Source organism: Esox lucius, chromosome 17, assembly GCF_011004845.1.
Source record: "Esox lucius isolate fEsoLuc1 chromosome 17, fEsoLuc1.pri, whole genome shotgun sequence".
Classification (NCBI taxonomy): Eukaryota; Metazoa; Chordata; class Actinopteri; order Esociformes; family Esocidae; genus Esox; species Esox lucius.
Genome location: NC_047585.1, coordinates 25,298,895 through 25,320,062, shown reverse-complemented (window position 1 = coordinate 25,320,062; position 21,168 = coordinate 25,298,895). Strand labels below are relative to the sequence as shown.

At 40.9% G+C, this 21,168-nt stretch overlaps 1 protein-coding gene across 1 annotated transcript; it reads left to right on the top strand.

Annotated features, from left to right (window-relative positions):
- The first annotated feature begins 4,947 nt into the window (after nt 1–4,947).
- LOC117592713 (H-2 class II histocompatibility antigen, A-U alpha chain-like) lies at nt 4,948–16,193 on the top strand. Its single transcript, XM_034287579.1, has 4 exons — nt 4,948–5,030; nt 14,898–15,143; nt 15,351–15,632; nt 15,874–16,193. Exons 1-4 carry the CDS (start codon nt 4,952–4,954, stop codon nt 15,987–15,989), a joined length of 723 nt encoding a protein of 240 aa, XP_034143470.1. The 5' UTR covers nt 4,948–4,951; the 3' UTR covers nt 15,990–16,193.
- The last annotated feature ends 4,975 nt before the right edge of the window (nt 16,194–21,168 follow it).

Genomic DNA, 21,168 nt, shown 5'->3' with positions numbered 1-21,168 from the left:
TTTGTTTCTGTTACCAAGTAACTGTCTTTCCTCTGAATAATCTTACTTTAATGTGAGTGCTTATTATGTGTGTCCTTATGGAAACCGAAGGGGGACCGAAGGAACCAAAAAATTTCAATTCTTTGTTTATTTACATATTCAATGATTCTTCACTATTTAGTATAGACATGTACTTAATTTCTGTCCTAGTAGGCAATCATTGGAATGTTAATGGTTAAGAGATGCTTCTGTAAGATGTGAATGCAGGGACAAAAAAGTTAGCTTATTATTGCCTAGATAGTTTGCTTCTCAAGCTAACACCACTCTGTGTTATGAGATGGCCCCAGAACAGATCGGAATGTGTCCCTATTTGATAAGGGGTCTATACCTCAAGACTAGTTTGTTATCCTTTGGACAGTTAATCAACCCCCAGGATTTGGGGCAGCTCTCTCTAGCATTTTCCTCCCTCCTGCCTGCATCTTTGCTCTTGCGAACGTCTTGAATCTCCAGAGAACATTTATCTTTGATACTTGTAGTGTAATTGTAATACTCTCTTTATATATTAAATTAATTTGTTACATTGTTGATTTGGAATTAATCAAAAACAGGTCAAAATCCAGTTCCTTCAATAATAGATCAGTATTGCTGGCTGAGGAGCCTTATGTCCTGAGGGAAAAAACAGTTTGAGTCTGGAAGTGCCCCGATGCACCGGTAGCGTCTACCAGATGGTAGCAGTGTGAACAGACCATAGCCCAGGTGGCTGGGGTCCTTGATGATGTTCGGTGCTTTCCTAAGGCATCGAGTATGGTAGGTGTCTTGAATGGAGGGGAGATGGCAGTCAATGACGCGCTCCACATACTTCACCACCCTCTGGAGGGACTTGCGGAGCAGCTGCTGTACAGTGACGCAGCCTGAGAGGATGCTCACAATGGTTTACCTGTAGAAGTTGGTGAGAGTTTCATAAACAGTCCGCTTATTTCAGAGGCTCAAATGTAATTGGACAAATTGACACAACCATAAATAAAATGTAAATGTTTTATGCTTTGTCGAGAATCCTTTGCAGGCAATGACTGATTGATGTCTGGAACGCATGGACATCACCAAACGCAGGGTTTCCTCCTTTATTGTTTATTTGTAGGTCTTTTGTCTTCAGCAAGTGAAATCATGATCGATCGGGTTGAGATCAGGTGATTGACTCGGCCATTGCAAAATATTCCACTTCTTTGCCTTAAAAAACTCCTGGGTTGCCTTCGAATTATGTTTTGGGTCATTGTCCATCTGTAAAATGAAGCGCCGTCCAATCAACTTTGCTGAATTTGGCTGAATCTGAGCTGACAATATATCCCTATACACTTCAGAATTCATCCGGCTGTTTCTGCCTCCACCATGTTTTTACTTTTTTCTTCACATCTTTCTTGTATAGGTTGAAGTTAGATTCATCTATTGTTGTGGAAATTTCTCTAACCAATGTATTCTCACTGATTAAAGGACTGAGAGCCCCTTATTGAAAATAGAAAAGGAATGTGGGGGATCTGGTATTTGCCAAGGGGGCATCTATTGTCTGTCCAGATGCTGTAAGAACTCTTAGAATTGAAGAAGTTACCTATGGGGGGAAGGAGAGCTTGTCCTTTGTGTGAAGCTTAGGTAGTAACATAACAAGGGGAATGTGTTTTATTGACATAGGACAGCATAGGACTTACCACACCCCTTTTCGCTGTAATAAATACGGATTGTGCATGTATGGAGTCAGAGACTCCTTGGATGATTATGTATGTAAGCGTTTGACACGTCTCTCATATTTGCAAATATTAATAAAACCGTTAGAATGTGCCTAGAGAATTTTGTCTCTGTTTCTTACTCCTTTAAGAGTGTCAATCGATGGAATTACCATCACACTGTCCAAAGAATGCTGTTCCAGAACTGGGCTGGCTTTTTAGATGTTTTTTGACTAAGTCTAATCTGGCTTTTATATTCTTGAGGCTTATGAATGTTTTGCACCTTGTGCAGTGGCGGTTCTAGACCATTTCAACTGGGGGGGCCAGGCTGGGGCCAGGTGTACTGTTAGAGGGGCCAGTTACATTAAGACCTTCTCATATAATTTTCTGCACTGCAGGCATTATCAGGCAAAATACCATGGATATAACCATTCAACAATGAATTTGCATTTCCATTTAATTTTTTACATTTGCATTACATATTCAGTATTAGTCACAGTAACTGTAATTGCATTTCCATTTTATTTTTCCATTTGCATTACATATTCAGTATCAGTCACAGTAACTATTTGCATTTTAATCATTTTTATATTTTGCATTACATATTCTGTATGTCACAGTAACTGTAATTGCATTTTAATTATATTACCTCAGGGATAGCTTTGACTGTATCCACTAAAACTAAATTCAGACAGTGTGCATTGCAGTGGATGTAAAAAGCATGCTTTGCTTGTTCTTTAATGCGTGCCTGGACACCTGAATGCGTCCCGCTCATAACTGAAGCACCGTCATAAGCTTGGCCTACTAGGTTGTTTTTGTATTCAAGACCATGACTTACTAATATGTGTATGATTTTGTCAGTAAGCCCTGCTGCATCTAGTCGATCAGGCGATTCAAAGTGGAGAAAGCTCTCATGGACAGCTCCACTGAAATAGTACCTGAGTACTAGAGATATCTGCTCCTTCTTTTTTACATCTTTTGTTTCATCTGCCATTATGCTATAGACCTCACTGTCTTTCACTTCTTCTATAATTTTAGTTCGAACCATGTCTGCCAAACAACTCAGAACCTCATTCTGAATCCCTTTGCTGGTATATTTTGCATTATGAATGGAAGTCAACCTTTTTTGCACAGTTTTATCATGCTTAGCTATTGTTTCTAAATTGCCATGAAGTTCCCTTTATTATCTGACTCTGCAGACTCTGAGACTTTGGGAAGGCTAAAATGCCTGCAGGCATAACAAAACACAGAGTCTGATTGTTTGGAATATTCAAGCCAGGGGTGGATATGGTACCAGGCTGCCTTGAAGCTCCTCCTCCGGTCCCCCATCAGAGTCCTTGGGTATATATTCATCATTGGCTGCACCGGTGGTTCTTCCCGGGATTTGCTGATATCTGCCCAAGAAAAAAAATATATGTTATAAAAGTATGTATACCCTTTTCAGCAAATAGTTTTCATTTACATAAATATTGAGAATTAAGTGCACTTATTACTTTGTTTGTCTAACTTAGTATTTTTCAGTTTTTCATTATTTGCTGATGAGAATCTATTTATATATTTATTTTACCACCTTCATATTACACTGTCATGACTTTTTGTGGTTATTACTACTGTTATGATTACTTATGCCTGTTTATTTATTTGTTTACAGTTTTTTCTCTTCTTAACCTGAATGTATAATGTAAAAAAAATCATAACAAATATTTGGCAAATTTTAGATATACAATTGGTATCAGGCAACTTCTGAAATCCACCTGATATCACAAGCATGTTAAATAAGAATTAATTTCAATCACAAATTGATTAATTTCTATAAACCATATAACCTGACTTATTGCATTCAACAGCACAAACCTGATGGTCCACTGCTAGTGGACACACATGGCTCCTCTGTAGGTGTATCACTCTCAGCCTCAGTCTCTCCATCTGTCTCACTTTCCTCCTCTAATATTCCTTCACTCTCCGTCTCTCCAATGGACAACTCTTCCTGCTCTCTCTCTACAGGCTCTCTGCTCTCTCTTGCTCTCTCCACACCTGAACCATTTGGCTCTGTCTCACTGTCTACCTTATCTTTTCTTTGGAAGAACGACAAGATGTCCTTCTTTCTCTTCATTTTGGTGAGAAGCTGAGAACTATAGAGCAAAAGCAATGGGGACCAAGAAGCTTATGAATTAATTTACTGAAAATAACTGACTTGCTAGGAAACTAACTATTTCTAAACGTTTAATGTTACAACTAGTTTACTGAGTAAAAACACTCAGAACCATGAGTTTGTTGATCATATGTTTTATCCCTTTTCAAACTGCCACAAAATAACAAACGGCCAGGTTAAAATTTGCTGATCTAACGTTATGCATTTACATATACATAATACAACATATTACCAACTTTACTCACCTCTATATTTCCTTCTTTGCTTGAAGTCTTCAACTATAATATTCGCGCAAAACTTCCACCAACTTCTGAGTAGAGAAAAACCTGCAGATGCATGTTCTACGCACTGTTGTGTTCCGCTTTAAACAGCCCCTCTAGAAAATGTGTGGGTGACATTTCTGTTCCGCGTTGCCACGGTCTAATAACGGATGTAAAAAACGATCGCGACAAAAAAAGTTTGGTAAAAATTATTTCACACTCTACATTTAGGGGGGCCACAAGGAAAAATTATTTCACACTCTACATTTAGGGGGGCCACAAGGGGGTCCAAGCTTGTTGTCACAGGGGCACTGGACCCCCCCCCCCCCCCAGAACCGCCTATGACCTTGTGGTGAACACTCTGTATTTGTTTTGGTGAAGTCTTCTCTTTATGGTAGACTTGGATAATGATATGCCTACCTCCTGGAGAGGGTTCTTCACTTGGCTGGATGTTGTGAAGGGGGTTTTCTTTACCATGGAAAGGATCCTACAATCTGTTGTCTTTCGTGGATGTACAGGCCATTTTGTGTTGCAGGAGCTCATCAGTGCCTTCTTTTTTTCCTCAGAATGTGCCAAATGGTTGATTTGGCCACTTCTAATGTTCCTGCTGTTCACATATAACTGTATGCAAACGTTTTTTCACCCACCACATCTCGGGCCGATGGATCCAGCCTGTATCTCTTACATCTGTACCCTGTAATTAGTCAGTCAGCCTACCTAGTTACAGCTGAGTAAGGATGAAACACGTGACCTGATTGGTCTCACTGTTAAGGATGCAAACTTGTAGTGAAAAAGATATTGTAGTGTCATACAGTAGGTAAACTATTCTTGCAAAGTCCTCTTGCATGATTTGCTGTTGTCTAAACATGAAGACTCCTATGATTTTCTTCGTCCTTGCCTCTGTGGTCTATACAGAAGGAAAATGTAAGTAAATATTATTCAGTTGATAATAATAATATTATCAAAATATAGTATATTTTGGATAAATATTATAATAAATAGTACTGTTTATAACTATGACTGAAAATAACTGAATGAGTTAAACAACTTGGTTATGTATATGACAACTCTGGCTACAGTATCACATTTATTATAAACTTAATTACACTTGGTGTGATATATATATATATATACCTAACTGCTATGGAAAACAAATACATATGAAATTCATAGGAAACATGGTAAAAACTTTTTTTTTATCCAGTAAATCCAGGTAAAATATTACCATACAAATGTATGCATTCTAAATATATTTACCAATGTATCTCTTGCATTTAATAAAACTTTGTATTTTAAAACATAAAAATAACCTTTAAAATATGTTTTTCTGCATGGGTCATCAATTTAGCATGCTTAACTCTCATCCTACCGACTGGGGTACCCACAGACCCCTGAGGTGTACTTTTTGTCATATCTCACAGGTGCTTTGTTCTATCATTCCAATATTCCATGACTGTGTCAATCAGTTTGTTCTTAATGACTTCATATCATTGTTTTCAGTTTCTTTTTAATTAGTGCTTTTTAAAAATACCAATGTATTGGGGTCCTGGGGGACACCAGTCAAAAGCACCCAATTCTGCCTATGCAGATTTAATAAATGGAACAATTTATTGAGTTCATATTTCCCATAGGTCACAATTTAAACTATCACAAAAAAATGGGGGAGGGGGCACTCTGTCAGTCATTTTGCAGGAGACAGACACAGATGCAGCCGACACAGATTTCCTACCATCAGGCAGGTTGTACAGGTCTCTTCATTCCCACACCAGCAGGCTCAAGAACAGTTTCTTTCCAGCTACTGTAACCCTGCTAACTCTGTGACCCAGCACTAACCATACCCACCCACCCACTGCATAGTACTGCCTCTCAGGGACCTTGTTGCACTACTCTCTTCGTACTACTGGACTCTGACATTGCTTTGCCAAGTCTGATAAGGACGTTTTCAGTTGTGTACGTTTACTTCGGGAACCTCAATGCTGCTATCCCTGCATTTCAGTTGCACATGCTACCTTGCACCTTCAATTTGCCTTCATTGCACATTAAGAACTGCCATTTGTACTTGCATCTGCCTTCACTGCACATTTATACAGTGAGGGATTTTTTTTTTGATCCCCTGCTGATTTAGTACATTTGCCCACACGACAAAGAAAAGATCAGTCTATAATTTTAATGGTAGGTTTATTTGAACAGTGAGTGAGAGACAGAATAACAACAAAAATATCCAGAAAAATGCTTGTCAAAAATGTTATAAATTGATTTGCATTTTAATGAGTGAAATAAGAATTCGACCCCTCTGCAAAACATGACTTAGTACTTAGTGGCATAACCCTTGTTGGCAATCACAGAGGTCAGACGTTTCTTGTAGTTGGCCACCAGGTTTGCACAAATCTCAGGAGGGATTTTGTCCCACTCCTCTTTGCAGATCTTGTCCAAGTCATTAAGATTTCGAGGCTGACGTTTGGCAACTCAAACCTTCAGCTCCCTCCACAGATTTTCTATGGGATTAAGGTCTGGAGACTGGCTAGGCCACTCCAGGACCTTAATTAATGTGCTTCTTCTTGAGCCACTCCTTTGTTGCCTTGGCCATGTGTCTTGGGTCATTGTCATGCTGGAATATCCATCCACAACCCATTTTCAATGCCCTGGCTGAGGGAAGGTGGTTCTCACCCAAGATTTGACGGTACATGGCCCGTCCATCGTCCCTTTGATGCGGTGAAGTTGTCCTTTCCCCTTAGCAGAAAAACACCCCCAAATCATAATGTTTCCACCTCCATGTTTGACGGTTTGGATGGTGTTCTTGAGGTCATAGGCAGCATTCCTCCTCCTCCAAACATGGCAAGTTGAGTTGATGCAAAAGAGCTCGATTTTGGTCTTATCTGACCACAACACTTTGACCCAGTTCTCCTCTGAATCATTCAGATGTTAATTGGCAAACTTCAGACGCACTTCCAGACTCCCCCTGCTTTCTTGAGCAGGGGGACCTTGCGTGCGCTGCAGACTTTCAGTCCTTCACGGTGTAGTGTGTTATCAATTGTGTTCTTGGTGACTATGGTCCCAGCTGCCATGAGATCATTGACAAGATCCTCCTGTGTATTTCTGTGCTGATTCCTCACCGTTCTCATGATCATTGCAACTCCATGAGTTGAGATCTTGCATGGAGACCCAGACAGAGGGAGATTGACAGTTCTTTTGTGTTTCTTCCATTTGCGAATAATCGCACCAACTGTTGTCACCTTCTCACCAAGCTGCTTGGCGATGGTCATGTAGCCCATTTTTTTGAATCTGATTGATTGATTGCTCCTACACATGAACGTGGTCACACACTTGATCTTGTTTTATCTTATGGTTTGCCTGTTCTTAACCTGGTGGTCTGTGACTCTTTTTTCTCGGATCATATGCCTGTACTTTTTGAAGCTGCTGTATGCTGTCAGACAGTTAAACCTTGCGCTGCGGCTCGCAGATGTCGAGTTATTAACCCCTCCACTGCTGCTCAGTTCTCCGCAGTTTTCAGCCAAATCTGCATCATTCCCGAGTCTGTGTGTGAGAATACAGAGGCTCTTAACTTGGTTTCTCCATACCTGTCAAACTGCTATAGACATTGCGGCTCCATTAAAGACTAGGCAGCAGAAAGCCAAATCAGAGCCTTGGCTGAATGAAGCTACCCACACTGCCAGACAGGATTGTCGAAGAGCTGAACGAAAGTGGAAAAAGGACAAATTGCAAGTGTTTTTTCAAATATTGAGGGATTGCTGGCGTTATTACCAATCCACAGTTAAAGAGGCTAAAAGAAATTATTTCTCTGACATTGTTCTTCTAAACTGTTGTAAACCTCGTGTGTTGTTTAAAGTTATTAACTCTGCTTTAAATGCACTACAGAATGTCATTGAGGCCTCTCCTGCTGTGTGTGAGAATTTTCTTCACTATTTTATTGATAAAGTCACGTCTACCAGATCACTTAGTTCACCTGCTGCTTCTGATCCTTCGGTGTTTGTCCCCTGCCCTGCTGTGTTTGACACGCTTGAGCCTGTGACCCTGCCTTTCGAGCAGGAGATTGTGGGTCATCTGAAGCCCTCGGGTTCTCCGGATGATACTGTCCCGCCCCAAATTTTTAAGGAGGTTTTTTCTACTGTTGGGCAATCTTGTCTCACGATTATTAATAGCAGTCAGTCGTCTGGAGTAGTTCCTGTAAATCTTAAACATGCAGTTGTACTGCCTTTATTAAAAAAACCTTGGCTGCATCCTACTATTTTGGCAAACTTTAGGCCTATTTCCAAATTGCCCTTCTTCTCGAAAATCTTAGAGAAGATTGTATATTCCCAGCTCATGGATTTTTAAATGAACAAAGTATTCTCGAAATTTTCCAATCCGGTTTTAAAACACTGCACAGCACAGAATCAGCGCTTTTAAGAGTTTTTAATTATATCTTTTTAGCTACTGACTCTGGTCACTGTGTTATCCTTGTACTTTTAGATTTGACTGCAACATTTGATACAGTGGACCATGATATCCTCATTGCTCGTTTGGAGCAGTGGGTGGGCGTCAGTGGCACAGCACTGAAATGGTTCAGGTCTTACCTGTCACATCGGACTTTCTGTGTCGGCCTTGATGACTCGGTGTCCTCCACTGCGCCTCTCTCATGTGGGGTCCCACAGGGCTCTGTGCTTGGCCCTCTTTTATTTTCGATTTATCTACTCCCACTTGGTTCTATTCTTAGGAAACATGGCATTTCCTTTCACTGATATGCTGATGACAGCCAGATCTACGTCCCCCTCAAAAAGTCAGTCCTACTCTGTTAATCCACTGCTAGAGTGTTTACACCACATTAAAGCTTGGATGTTTTTGAATTTTCTAAATTTTAATGAAGAAAAGACAGAAGTCATGGTCTTTGGTGGTAGTTCTGTGACCACTCCCCTAGTTGATCTGGGTTCTTTGGCACAGTATTGCAAGCCAATTGTAAAAAATTTGGGGGTAAAAGTGGACTGTGATCTCAAATTTGACAGCCAGATTAAAGCTGTGGTGAAGTCTAGCTTTTTTCAGTTAAGGCAGCTGGCAAAAATCAAACCAATCCTTCAGAGACAACATTTTGAGACAGTAATCCATGCCTTTGTGACTACTTGGCTGGATTACTGTAATGCACTTTACATAGGGGCTAGTGGGTCCTCCATTGCTCGTCTTCAACTGGTTCAAGAAAGTATGAGCACATTTCACCTATTTTAGCTTCACTCCACTGGTTGCCTGTCCATTTCAGGATTCATTTTAAAATTATTTTAGTTGTTTTTAAAGCCTTGAATGGCCTTGCCCCACCTTACCTGTCTGAGCTTCTGCACCCCTACACTCCTAACCGATCTCTCAGGTCAGCTGACCAGCTGCTCCTGATGGTGCCTAAAGCTAGGCTCAAGTTCAGAGGGGATCGAGCGTTTGCCGTTGCAGCTCCAAAACTTTGGAACGGACTGCCTCTGCACATTAGACAGGCCTCCTCTCTGTCTAATTTTAAAACTCTTCTCTTTTCTTTGGCTTTTAACACCAGGTAGAGTGTTGAAGTTATGTGTATATTTGCTTATTTTAATTGATGTTTACTTATTGAATTTTTATTTAAATCTTTTTTTTTTGTGTGTTCTTTTTTTGCATTTATTTTTTATATTGGGTACCTCTGTGCTTTTATTGTGTTATCTATTTATTTTGTTTTATCTTTTGTGCAGCACTTTGGAAACATTGTGTTTGTTAAAATCGTGCTATATAAATAAAGTGGATTGGATTCTGTGGACAGGTGTCTTTTATACAGGTAACAAGATGAGATTAGGACCACTCCCTTTAAGAGTGTGCTCCTAATCTCAGCTCGTTACCTGTATAAAAGACACCTGGGTGCCAGAAATCTTTCTGATTGAGAGGGGTCGAATACTTATTTCACTCATTAAAATGCTTTTTCTGGATTTTTTTGTTGTTATTCTGTCTCTCACTGTTCAAATAAACCTACCATTAAAATTATAGACTGATTTCTTTGTCAGTGGGCAAACGTACAAATTCAGCAGGGGATAAAAAAAAAAAGAAATCCTCACTGTACATCCCACTTATAACATTGGTCTTAATTGTTAAAATGTTGTCTTTTTTGCACTCTTCTATTTGAACTTCTGGTTAGATGCTAACTGCATTTTGTTGTATTGTACTTGTACATGTTCAATGACAACAAAGTTGAATCTAATCTAATATAATTTCAATATTTTTTTTTGGGGGGGGGACCATTACAATGGGTGGATTTGATATTAAAATCCATTTCATGTTAAAATAATAAATGGGGAAAATTCTCCAAAATCATTTATCACGTATCTTAACATTGAATGTCTGGTGAATTTAACATTTCCATAACCCTGGAGCCCTATTGTATTACCCCCATATCAAAAATAAAATTGCTATATTGATTTTTAAAGCACTGAATAGACAGGCACCCATATACATTTAATGTTTGGTGAAGCTGCTTTTAGCCATGACCCTGGTTGGTTTTTCCATACGAATATAACACAAATAATATTTACTTGAAATTACTGAACTAAATGATACCAGAATCAAAGAATGGTAAATAAGCTTTTAGGTATTAATGTGGATTGTACTTGGTATAAAAGCTACAATTTGTATTAAAGAAAAGTATATTTTTGTTTTACACAATATCCAAATTAACTAAAATAATAATAATCAGTTTTCTTTTTTTTACATAACTATAACGTCTGGAACATAGTAAAAAAACTGAAACTGGAGACCCTCATACCCCTCACTGCCTTTAAAAACGTCTGTCTGAGCTACTGACCATTCTTTGTACGTGTTAACTCCCCTCCATCATGTGCACATTGTTCTTGCACATAGTTGCCCTTATTATCTCTGTCATGCCCCATGGCACATTTACACTCTTATCTGCACAATTGTCTTATATTATCACTCCTTTGCACTCTACCATTTGCACAGATATGCCGTAGTGTTATGCTCTCTATTGTCTTTGCCACACCACTTTTGCACACTAACTGCCTTGCAAAATATAACTCACTTTGCACACTGTATAACATTGCATTTTACAATTTAAAGGCTATTGCCTTATAACTTTTGCACTAACTGTATGTATAGTGGGTATAGAAAAGAATCACCCCCTTTAAAATAATCACATTTGGTTACTTTGCAACCTGAAATGAAAATGGACAAAAACTATTTTTGTTTTATTCAGCTCTATTTACAACTTATAACATTGTGAAAGATATAATACCAACTTGTCAGAACAAAAAAAAAAAGAAAACAGAATCACTGAGTTTCTATTATGCTGGTTAATGCTGTTGAGAAAGGTTATCGCATTGTGAAAATATTCAAATTCTGGAATTTCACCAGAACATCAGATAATCTTTGTGCAGATTACATGATTACATTCCTGAAGCACAAGCAGGAAGCTAGTAGCTTCCCACCATTAGTGGTTGATGATGATGCTAAAGAACAGTATATCCATGAATATCATGAAAAGGAGGGTGTGCAGCTTGACAAGGAAAACGTTGTAAACAGTGCTATGCGATCTTTGGCTAAATTGGCAATGAATAGTCTTTGGGGTAAGATGGGTGAGCGGACTAACCTCATGAACACAATGTTAATTAAAGAGGAGTTTAGCCACTACCTTTTTTCCAGTGAAATAGAAATTAGACATTTCTCTTTCATCTCAGACACAGTTGCATTGGTACAGTGGCGTTACACAAAACAGACACCAATCAAACCACGTCACGGTAATATTTTTATCGCCGCGTTCACAACTGCTTATGCTAGACTCGAGTTGTATTCACTCTTGGAGAAGTTGGATAGACGTGTACTCCACACAGATACTGATTCAGTGATCTTTGTCACACGCCATGGGGATTGGGTGCCCCCTCTATGCCCGTTCTTGGGTGACTTGACCGATGAGTTACCAGATGGTGACAGCATAGCACAATTTGTTAATGGTGGCCCAAAGACATATGGTTACAAAACTGTTAAAGGTCTGACCTGTCTCAAAGCAAAAGGCATTACACTCAACAGCAAAAAAAATTGACGATTTTATGAAAAGTGCATCGGGGGTTTGGAGATGGAGAGAGTTTTCACACAATATTCACACCAACGTAACCATCTACCTTGTCAAAAACATGTTTGTTAAAGGCAAATCAAGTAATACTCTTAACTTTAACACAAATTATCTCATCTTGTTTAAAAACCCATGCGACTATCAGCAGATTAGTTTTTTAGTATTCTTCATGGAGAGTTTTAAAGATGCAACACACCCACCCTTTTGTTATTTATAGAATGTAAGGCTACAACACCAGAAGACAACCGTCTGAGAACAGGATTGTTTTCCAGGGATTGGCCTGTTGTGTACATTCGTAAGAAAGTTTGATCATGTCTAAACACATTCTTAGAATTCGAACACTTTTGAAAATGCTATTAAAGGCACAGCAGAGTCAATAAAAAGTTATATTAGAAAACGCTTCCACAGACCTCATTCTATCACTGTTAAATTGCTCTTAACGTAAGGCATGGTAATATACCCTTGCCAGAATCGCAGCTGCATAAATGAAGAGAGAAAAATTCAACATCATATTAATATCTATAAAGAACATTTCAGTCGCTATCAACCAATCTGGAGGTTTTCTACTACCGCTACTAAGCGTAGCAGTGCAGTTCCTAACCAGTCTAATTGCATCGAGACGTGGTTCAACAACAGGGATCACACTCAGAAATCAGTTAGAAAAACTGTGAGAATCCAAAACAACTAGCACCGATGTAAGACAATCTGTTGAAAATGATTTGGACTCATCGATTTGCAATATACTGTTGAAGCCTGATGGATTTACATGAGAAAGCTAAAAGATACTCTGCCATTTTACAAAGATTTTTGACTGTTGTGAGACAGGGGGAGCTTGACACAAACACACTGACTGTAAGTCTACCCGGGTCTGAGACTGGGGCTTATGTAGTAAACATGCCTGAGACTAATCAAACTGCTGATCGAAATGTTAACCTTACTGATGAATTCTGGACAATGTGCCTGCAAGGAGTAAGACATTTTTTAAATATATTCCAAATAGAATGCTCAGTGCTAAATATTTGACTTCAAGGACAAATGGTGAATTCATTCTCAAAGGAGAGATAATCATGTGTGACAGTAAAAGTGTGACCGTAACCAAAAAACATGCTAACGCTAGAAGGCCATTGGGGTGGGGGGAGTACTTAGAGGCCATGACATGTCTCAACATGCCTTTTACAACTATTCCAAATGAGCTTGTAAGATGTAAAATAAATTTGTTTAAACAAATGCCTGGCGACACAGATTATTTAGCTACACCTGGGCAACAAATTCCAGTACCACTCCACCCACAACTGAATCAACCGAAGCTTTATTTGTATCCCCTACTATAGACTCCACAAAATCGCTTCCATTTTAATGTGTGCTGTTTCTATTTGTTTTGCATATTGTTATGAATTATTTGTGATTCATTGTCAAAGTGTATATTTTTGCATTGACTATTTGTTGTATGAATAATACATCAATGTTGTTTTACAATTGCCTTTATTTTTGAACAATAAAGCAGGCATGAGATATACTTTTAACTGTCTATTTCTTTTACAACCATGATACAAAATAAATGATTCACAAGATTGAGCATGCTGTATACAATTAAATGTTTATCTATCACACTTACTCTAATACATTTTTAGTTCCGTATAAAAAAAGACATAACATCTTTGTAACAAAGACCTCTTGTCATTTGATAGAGAAAGGACACACAATGTTGTCCACAAGTGGTCATAATCACATCCTGGACTTTTTTTAAGCTGTATTCCACATTCTCACAGGTTTTCAGAAAAGCTTTCATTGACATGTTGATTGCTGTAGAATTTGCCATGTTTTGTAATGTACATGTATGTTTACTCAGGCCAGTCTGAATGACCAACATCTGGTGTCTGTGTGGTTTAAATACACAGTGGTTTAAATCCACGCCAGCCACCTATGGCGTCGTAAAACATGAAAGGTACCACCCACTGGTTATAGACCATCTGTTGTACACACTAATCATAACATCGATTGCCTGTGGGATTAAACATTCTCTAACCTTGGCACCCTACTGTTAAACAACAAATTATGCACCGTAACATCTTATGCCTTGGGAATTTAACATTCCCGGACCCTGGCGCGCCATTGTGAAACATCGGACATATCGTTACTTATCTTAACATTGAATATCTGGTGAATGTAACAGAGCTATGGTTAGTGTTAGTTATCGACTAGTTAAAAAAGAATAGTTAAAACAATGTTATAGTTGAACATTGTACGCTATCGGTAGGGGACTATGAAACAATAATTGGGGGGGGGGGGGGGGGGGGGGTCATGAATCAGTCTCTGTGTGTGTCTACAATGCGACACAGGATTGACGTGGTGAGATAGGCATCTTCACAATTATTTACTCCTCCAACCTGCTTGGAGTTTCTACAATAATACAAGGCGACAATTGCAAGTTGGATATTAAAAAATAGGACTCAACAATCTTTTTCACATTTGGACATAACAATATGTCTGCTTATGACCAAGAAATTCACATCACGGTCTGACACATGTGGGATCACATATACCGCTGTCTTGTTGAAACACGTTAGGACAGAAGAGGATAGGGGTTTATATTCAGAAAGCAGGAGATCAACATGGAACTATTAAATAATCTACTATTTGCTGTAAACCACAATGATTGGTTTTCTAAATGTAATGCAATATACCAAATGATTTGCTTGCTTTTCTTTCAGTTCTGCATATTGATTTATCTATTGATGGATGCAGTGATTCAGATAGAGTTAATACGATTGGAGAGGATGGTGATGAGCTATGGTTTGCAGACTTCAACAAACACCAGGGAGTGGGGGCATTGCCTCCATTTGCAGATCCAATCAGCTTCCAAGGATTATATGAACGGGCTGTATCCAGCCAACAGATATGCAAACACAACCTGGTTGTAGATTCAAAAGCCTTTAATAAACCAGAAGAGAAAATAGGTAAGTGATAAAAAAGTAATTGTCTGTGAATTAGTCAACACATTTTAAGTTATAAAATAGTTATCTCACTATGAACTTCAATATGCTGTATACTATGTGGCATAGAGTTCCACTTTTGATCAATGTAGCTTTTTTACATTACTACAAAAAAAACATGGTAAAGCTTAGTCAGTAACAATGATTATGATGTTAAATGTGCTTCCTCAGTCCCTCCTCACAGCAGCATCTATCACAGGGATGATGTTATTTTGGGGTTGGAGAACACTCTCATCTGTCATGTTAGTGGGTTCCACCCACCACCTGTGAGAATCAGATGGACCAGGAACAATCAGAATGTAACAGAGGGAATACGTATCAGCAATCCCTACCCCAACCAGGACTTCTCCTATAGCCAGTTCTCCAGTCTGACCTTCACTCCAGAGGAGGGAGACATCTACAGCTGCACCGTGGATCACAAAGGCATTTCTGAGCCCCAGACACGGATTTGGGGTGAGATTATACACTGTTGAAATACTGTACATTTAGCCTGCATTACTTCATGTTCATATTTAAGTGTCACAATTGCAGGGTTTCAATTATTAGCTAGAAGTCAACAGTACATTATGTGATGCTATTCCTCTGTATGTGTTGACATTTTACTGAAAATCCCCACAGGAAAATTAGACATTGACCTTTAGTCAGCCCCCACAATTATATCTAAGGTGAATGTGTAATGTGTGTTCTTCTACAGAGCCTGAGGGGACCCATCCCAGTGTGGGTCCTACAGTGTTCTGTGGAGTGGGTTTGACTCTGGGGCTGCTGGGAGTGGCTACCGGAACATTCTTCCTCATCAAAGGGAACAGGTGAAACTGAGACTACAGCTGTCAGAGCATCATGGTCTAATCTGTATACATATGGAGGATTCTGCTCTAATTTAAAGTATGTTATTATTGTTTAAAGTGTATATGTACTCAAGATGAGAGAAATAACTTTTTGTCCCTAGGAATGTGAGGGTAAACTGTACAGATAATGTGTGAGGAAAGTGTGTACTCTGAAAATCTCTCTCTTCTCCCCTTCAAAGACGTAGCAACACAATATCAGTAGTGTTATTGTTAATTTTAACAATCACTATCATTATAATCATTAATATATTAAAATAATATTCTGTATAATATTTTTCATATGTGGCTTTTTTTAAATGTGATCACATAAGGACTACTAAAAATAATTGTTGGGTGTGGAAATATTTGGACACTGACACAATTGTCATAACATTGGCTCTGTACACCACCACAATGGATTTGAAATGAAACAATTGAGATGCAAATGAAGTGCAGACTTTCAGCTTTAATTCAAGGGGTTGGAAAAAAGTATTAAACGAAAGAATTGCAACCATTTTCATACACAGTTATCTTATTTCAGGGGCTCAAATGTAATTGGACAAATTAACAGAATCATAAATAAATTGTTCATTTTTAATACTTTGTCGATAATCCTTTGCTGGCTGTTTAAGGATTGATACCAAGGGTTGATTTGGTATCAAGAGGATGGATTGTTGTGGAAATTTCTCTAACCAATGCTGATTAAAGGACTGAGTACTCTTGTTCAAATTCAAGAAAAGGAATGTGGGGGATCTGGTATTTGCCTAGAGGGCATCTATTGTCTGTCCAGACGTGTAAGAGCTCTTTAGAGTTCTATAGGTTACCCATGTGGGGGGAGGACAGTTTTTCCCTTGTGTGAAGACTAGGTAGTAACATAACAAAGAGAATGTGTTTTATTGACATAGGACAGAGGGGCAACAACTTAGCACACCCCCTTTTCACTGTAATAAATACGGACTGTTGATGTATTAAGTTAGAGACTCCTCGGACGGTTATGTTTGTAAGCGTTTGACGTGTGTTGAAGTCTAACACTTCCCCGAGTTGGTTTGTTGGAAAGGAGAATAAAACACCAGGAGTCAGGTCAATTACCGTATCATATGTCCATTTATTACAGAAGCTTCTGGAGACAAGTGTCGCCGCACAATGTCTAAGGATCAACATTCAACAGATCATTTTATACTTCTACTACGCCCAAAAAGATAGAGTCGTTAAATTCACAAAACAAGTGTGCTATTGGTCCAGTTCCAGTTCTATTCCTTATAAGGATAAACGCAAACATCTTCTTGTCCCCTCCTGGTTTCTGTCTGGCCCGTCAGACTATGTGTGTGTGTCTCTAACCTGTGTCCTGTTTCTCAAAAGACAGACATACTAAATATTTCTCTCCCCGGCAACCGCTTGAACAGGGTTTCCTATTCTCCTACTTGCTCCTTCAGTTTCAGCTCATATTACAAACATTTAATATTTTGTTTCATTGGTTACAACAGCTTATAAAAGTTCACTAACTTATGCAATCAATACATCTACATTGGTTACAACAGTTCACTAACTCATACAATCACTACATCTACAATTCCCCCTTTTAATCTCTCCCCAGAGAGATCACCCCTATTCGCCAAGCTCCAGTTCTCCCGGGTCATGCTGCTCCAGTAGAGGCATCAGCATCCCTGATGGCGATCCTGGAGCCTTCTCAATGGCTGTAGAGATCACTCTCATGGCAAGCCCTCTTATGCATGGGATACAACAACACCCACAAGTAACCATTATAGCACCAAATGTAGCAAGCGATAAAAGAACAGACATTATCAAACCTCTCCACTGGCTGAACATCGAGATCATCCATTCCTCCAGCGGATTATCAATCCCAGAATGCTCGTATGCGACCCCTTGACATAGTCCAATTCAATACCCTCTAATTTCCTCAAACAAGTGTCCTCAGATGGGGTCGCGAACCTCTTCGCTGGGGGAATGAAGACCCAATGCCAACCTGGGAAACCTGTAACAACACACAACACACATCATTATTCCACCAATTCCCATATACCATTTCATTCTACTATCATCTCCCCAGACGTTTCTCTGTGATCATCTTGGTACGAGTGGTAGCCACTCGGTGTCCTATACCCCCTTTTGTTACAGTATTCTTCAGTTCTTTCCCCTAAGAGCCTATTCCCCTGACGCCGTCCTTTGTCTCCTTCACTCGCTCGTAGTCCCGCCGTGTCCTGGGGTCCGCTCCTGGCACCGGTCCGGCTGGTGCTGGTCCTCCTTCCGTCCACACTGGGGAAAGCTCCTCCTTCCCGGTTTGGATGAGGTCCGTTAGCAACCTCCCTGGCTCCTGCGCTGGTGTACACTGGCTCCAATGGTACCACGTCTCTCCTTTGTCCCTTAGGCGGACCGCATGACTCGTTCTCTCCACCACCTGATGAGGACCCGTCCACCTTGGCTCCGACCACTTTTGCTTGATGACCTTCCGCAACACCCACTCCGCCTGGGGCAGGTTCTGGTCCAGCGGGTGCAGGTCCCTCCGTTCTCCGACTCTGTTGGTGAATTCTGAAACGAGAGCTCGCAATTCATCAAAATACACTCTGTGGTCTTTGGACCACTTTTCCCCTTACGGGACCGCAGGCCCCGCGGCTGGTCCTGGAAACTGTCTCCCCGTCAGCAGCTCGTATGGGGTGAACCCAGTGGTCTGATTTAACGAGCATCGAATCGTCATGAGTGCCAGTGGCAGTGCATCCACCCAGTTCAATTTAGTCTGTGCACATATCTTAGCCAACTTGTTTTTTAAGTTTTGGTTCATCCTTTCTAACTTTCCCTGGGACTGTGGATGGTATACAGTGCCAAAAGCATGTTTTAGGCCCAATAAGCTCTCTACCTTCTGTAAATCACTGTTCTTAAAGTGAGTCCCATTGTCTGACCTGATTTTCTCTGGGAAGCCATGTCTGGGAATGTACTGGTTCACTAAACATTTGATCACTGTCTGACTGTCCTCCCTTCTTGCCGGCCAGGCTTCTGGCCACCCTGTGAACATGTCCACACACACTAACATGTAGCAGCACCCCCATACTGTTTCCTCCATGTCCGTGTAGTCTATCACTATCTCTTGTCCAGGTCTCGTCGTCATGGGGAACGCCCCCATCTCAGGTTTGATCGTCGGTTTTGGATTGTGGTGTGTGCAGATGGTGCATGTCCTAGTGTAGTTACGTACCATGTCTACCATAAACGGGTGCCACCAATGGCACAAGTTCCTCAACATCTGTGCTGGCCCTACATGGCCCAACCCATGGGCTTCTGCAAATTTATCTCCCCGCATGGCTGGTGGAAGTATTACTCTACCGTCTGGCCCTCTCCAGAGCCCGCTCGTCTCTGTTGCTCCTCTCTGTTGCCAAATTGTTTTCTCTTGTGGGGAAGCCCCCTTTTGATGTCTCACTAGCCCGTCTCTCTCAGGGCCTTCTCCCCACCCCACTTCCTCTTCTGCTCTTACCACCATCACTCGCGGAGTGTACCCTGCTGCCTGTTTTGCTGCTGTGTCTGCCGCTTGATTTCCCTGAGCTACTACACTATTTGAATTATCGTGTCCTTTGCATTTTATGATGGATACCTTTTCGGGCAGGTCTAGGGCCTCAGCTAGTTCTCTCATCTCTGCCTCATGTTTAATCGGTTTGCCTCCTGCTGTTCTAAACCCCGCTTTTAACCACTGTCCTAGCTCCACGTGCGCTGCGCCTACTGCGTTTGCCGAATCTGTGTAAATGTTTACTCTTGTTCCCTGGGCCAGTCTGAGGGCCTCTATTAGTGCTCTAACTTCTGCTCTCTGGGCTGATTGCATCCCCTGGAGCCTCTCTGCTTTCAGCGTGACTAAACCCTCTGGTGTTAGTTTCACTACCGCAAAGGCCGCCCTCAGGCCGTCTTGTTCGTGTCTGAAACAGCACCCATCAGTGAAGAGGTCCTCTGCCCCTGGGAGGGGTTCTGCCTCCAGATCGGTTCGGGTCTTACTCTCCCTCACTACCTCTTGCGCGCACTCATGTGGTAGCCCCGTCCCCATTCGGTCTGCAATATTTATCCCTTCATGTGTGAAAATCAAATTTGGAGCCCCGAGAATTTTGCTTAGGTGTTGTTGCCTGAGGGAAGTCATAGTGAACATCTGTGAATTTACATACGCCACTACACTGTGTGTTGTGAGTATCTGAAGGTGATGCCCCCTCACTATGTGTGCGCATTTTTGAATGAGTCTCGCTACCCCCGCTGCATGCTGTGTGCAGGTGGGGTGCCTTTTTTCGGTTTTGTCAAATCCTACGCTTATGTACATAAGGATGTTCCTATCTCCCCCTTTTTTCTGAAACAGGACCCCGTTCATGACTTGTCCTGTTTCAGAAACATCTAGAAAAAAGGGTTTTGTGTAGTCGGGAATTGCCAGATCAGCTGCGGTGGCTAGTTGTTGTTTCAGCAAAATGAAGGCCTGGTCGGCCGGGCAAGTCCAGTTGAGAGTGGCTTTAAGTTTACGCATTCCCTGCTCCTTAACTAGCGCTCTAAGTGGCTCTGTGATCCCTGAATAGTTAGGGATGTAATTGCGGCTGTACCCCGTGAGCCCCAGGAATGATAGCATTTCCTGGACAGTAGTGGGTTTAGGATGGTGGAGGATGGTTGTGCGGTGAGCTGGGGAAAGCCCCGCTCCCTTCTGCGAGATTACTCTGCCCAGAAAGGAGACCTGCGTCCTTACCAGCTGTAGCTTTTCTTTTGACACCTTGAACCCTTTCTCAGCCAGTCTGGTGAGGACCGTCATTGTAGCTTGGATGCAGGCGGCCACCGTCGGGGCCACCAGCAGCAGGTCATCTACGTACTGGACCAAAGTTACCCCTGTCGGCAGGCAACATCCCTGCAGCGCTTCTCTCAGTACCTGGTTGAATATACCAGGGGAAAGCGAGAACCCCTGTGGTAGTCTCGTGTACCGCCATTGCCGACCCCTATGTGTGAAAGAAAAAATATCACGAAGTTCCTCTGCTAGTGGGAGACAGAAAAAAGCGTTAGCCAGGTCAATGCAGGTGAACCATTTTTGATCCGGGGTCAAATTAGTGAGTGCTACATACGGGTTAGGTACCGGTATAGTGGGTGTGAGTAAAATGTTGTTAATAGCTCTGAGATCATGGGCCATACGGTATTTCCCTGTCCCT

What these genes read in the sequence shown, in the direction of transcription:
- LOC117592713 (XM_034287579.1), top strand. Translation starts at nt 4,952, where the DNA reads ATGATTTGCTGTTGTCTAAACATGAAGACTCCTATGATTTTCTTCGTC. An exon ending in GGTCTATACAGAAGGAAAAT is followed by an intron (nt 5,031 to 14,897) that starts GTAAGTAAATAT and finishes CTTTTCTTTCAG; the next exon opens with TTCTGCATATTGATTTATCT. An exon ending in GCCCCAGACACGGATTTGGG is followed by an intron (nt 15,633 to 15,873) that starts GTGAGATTATAC and finishes GTTCTTCTACAG; the next exon opens with AGCCTGAGGGGACCCATCCC.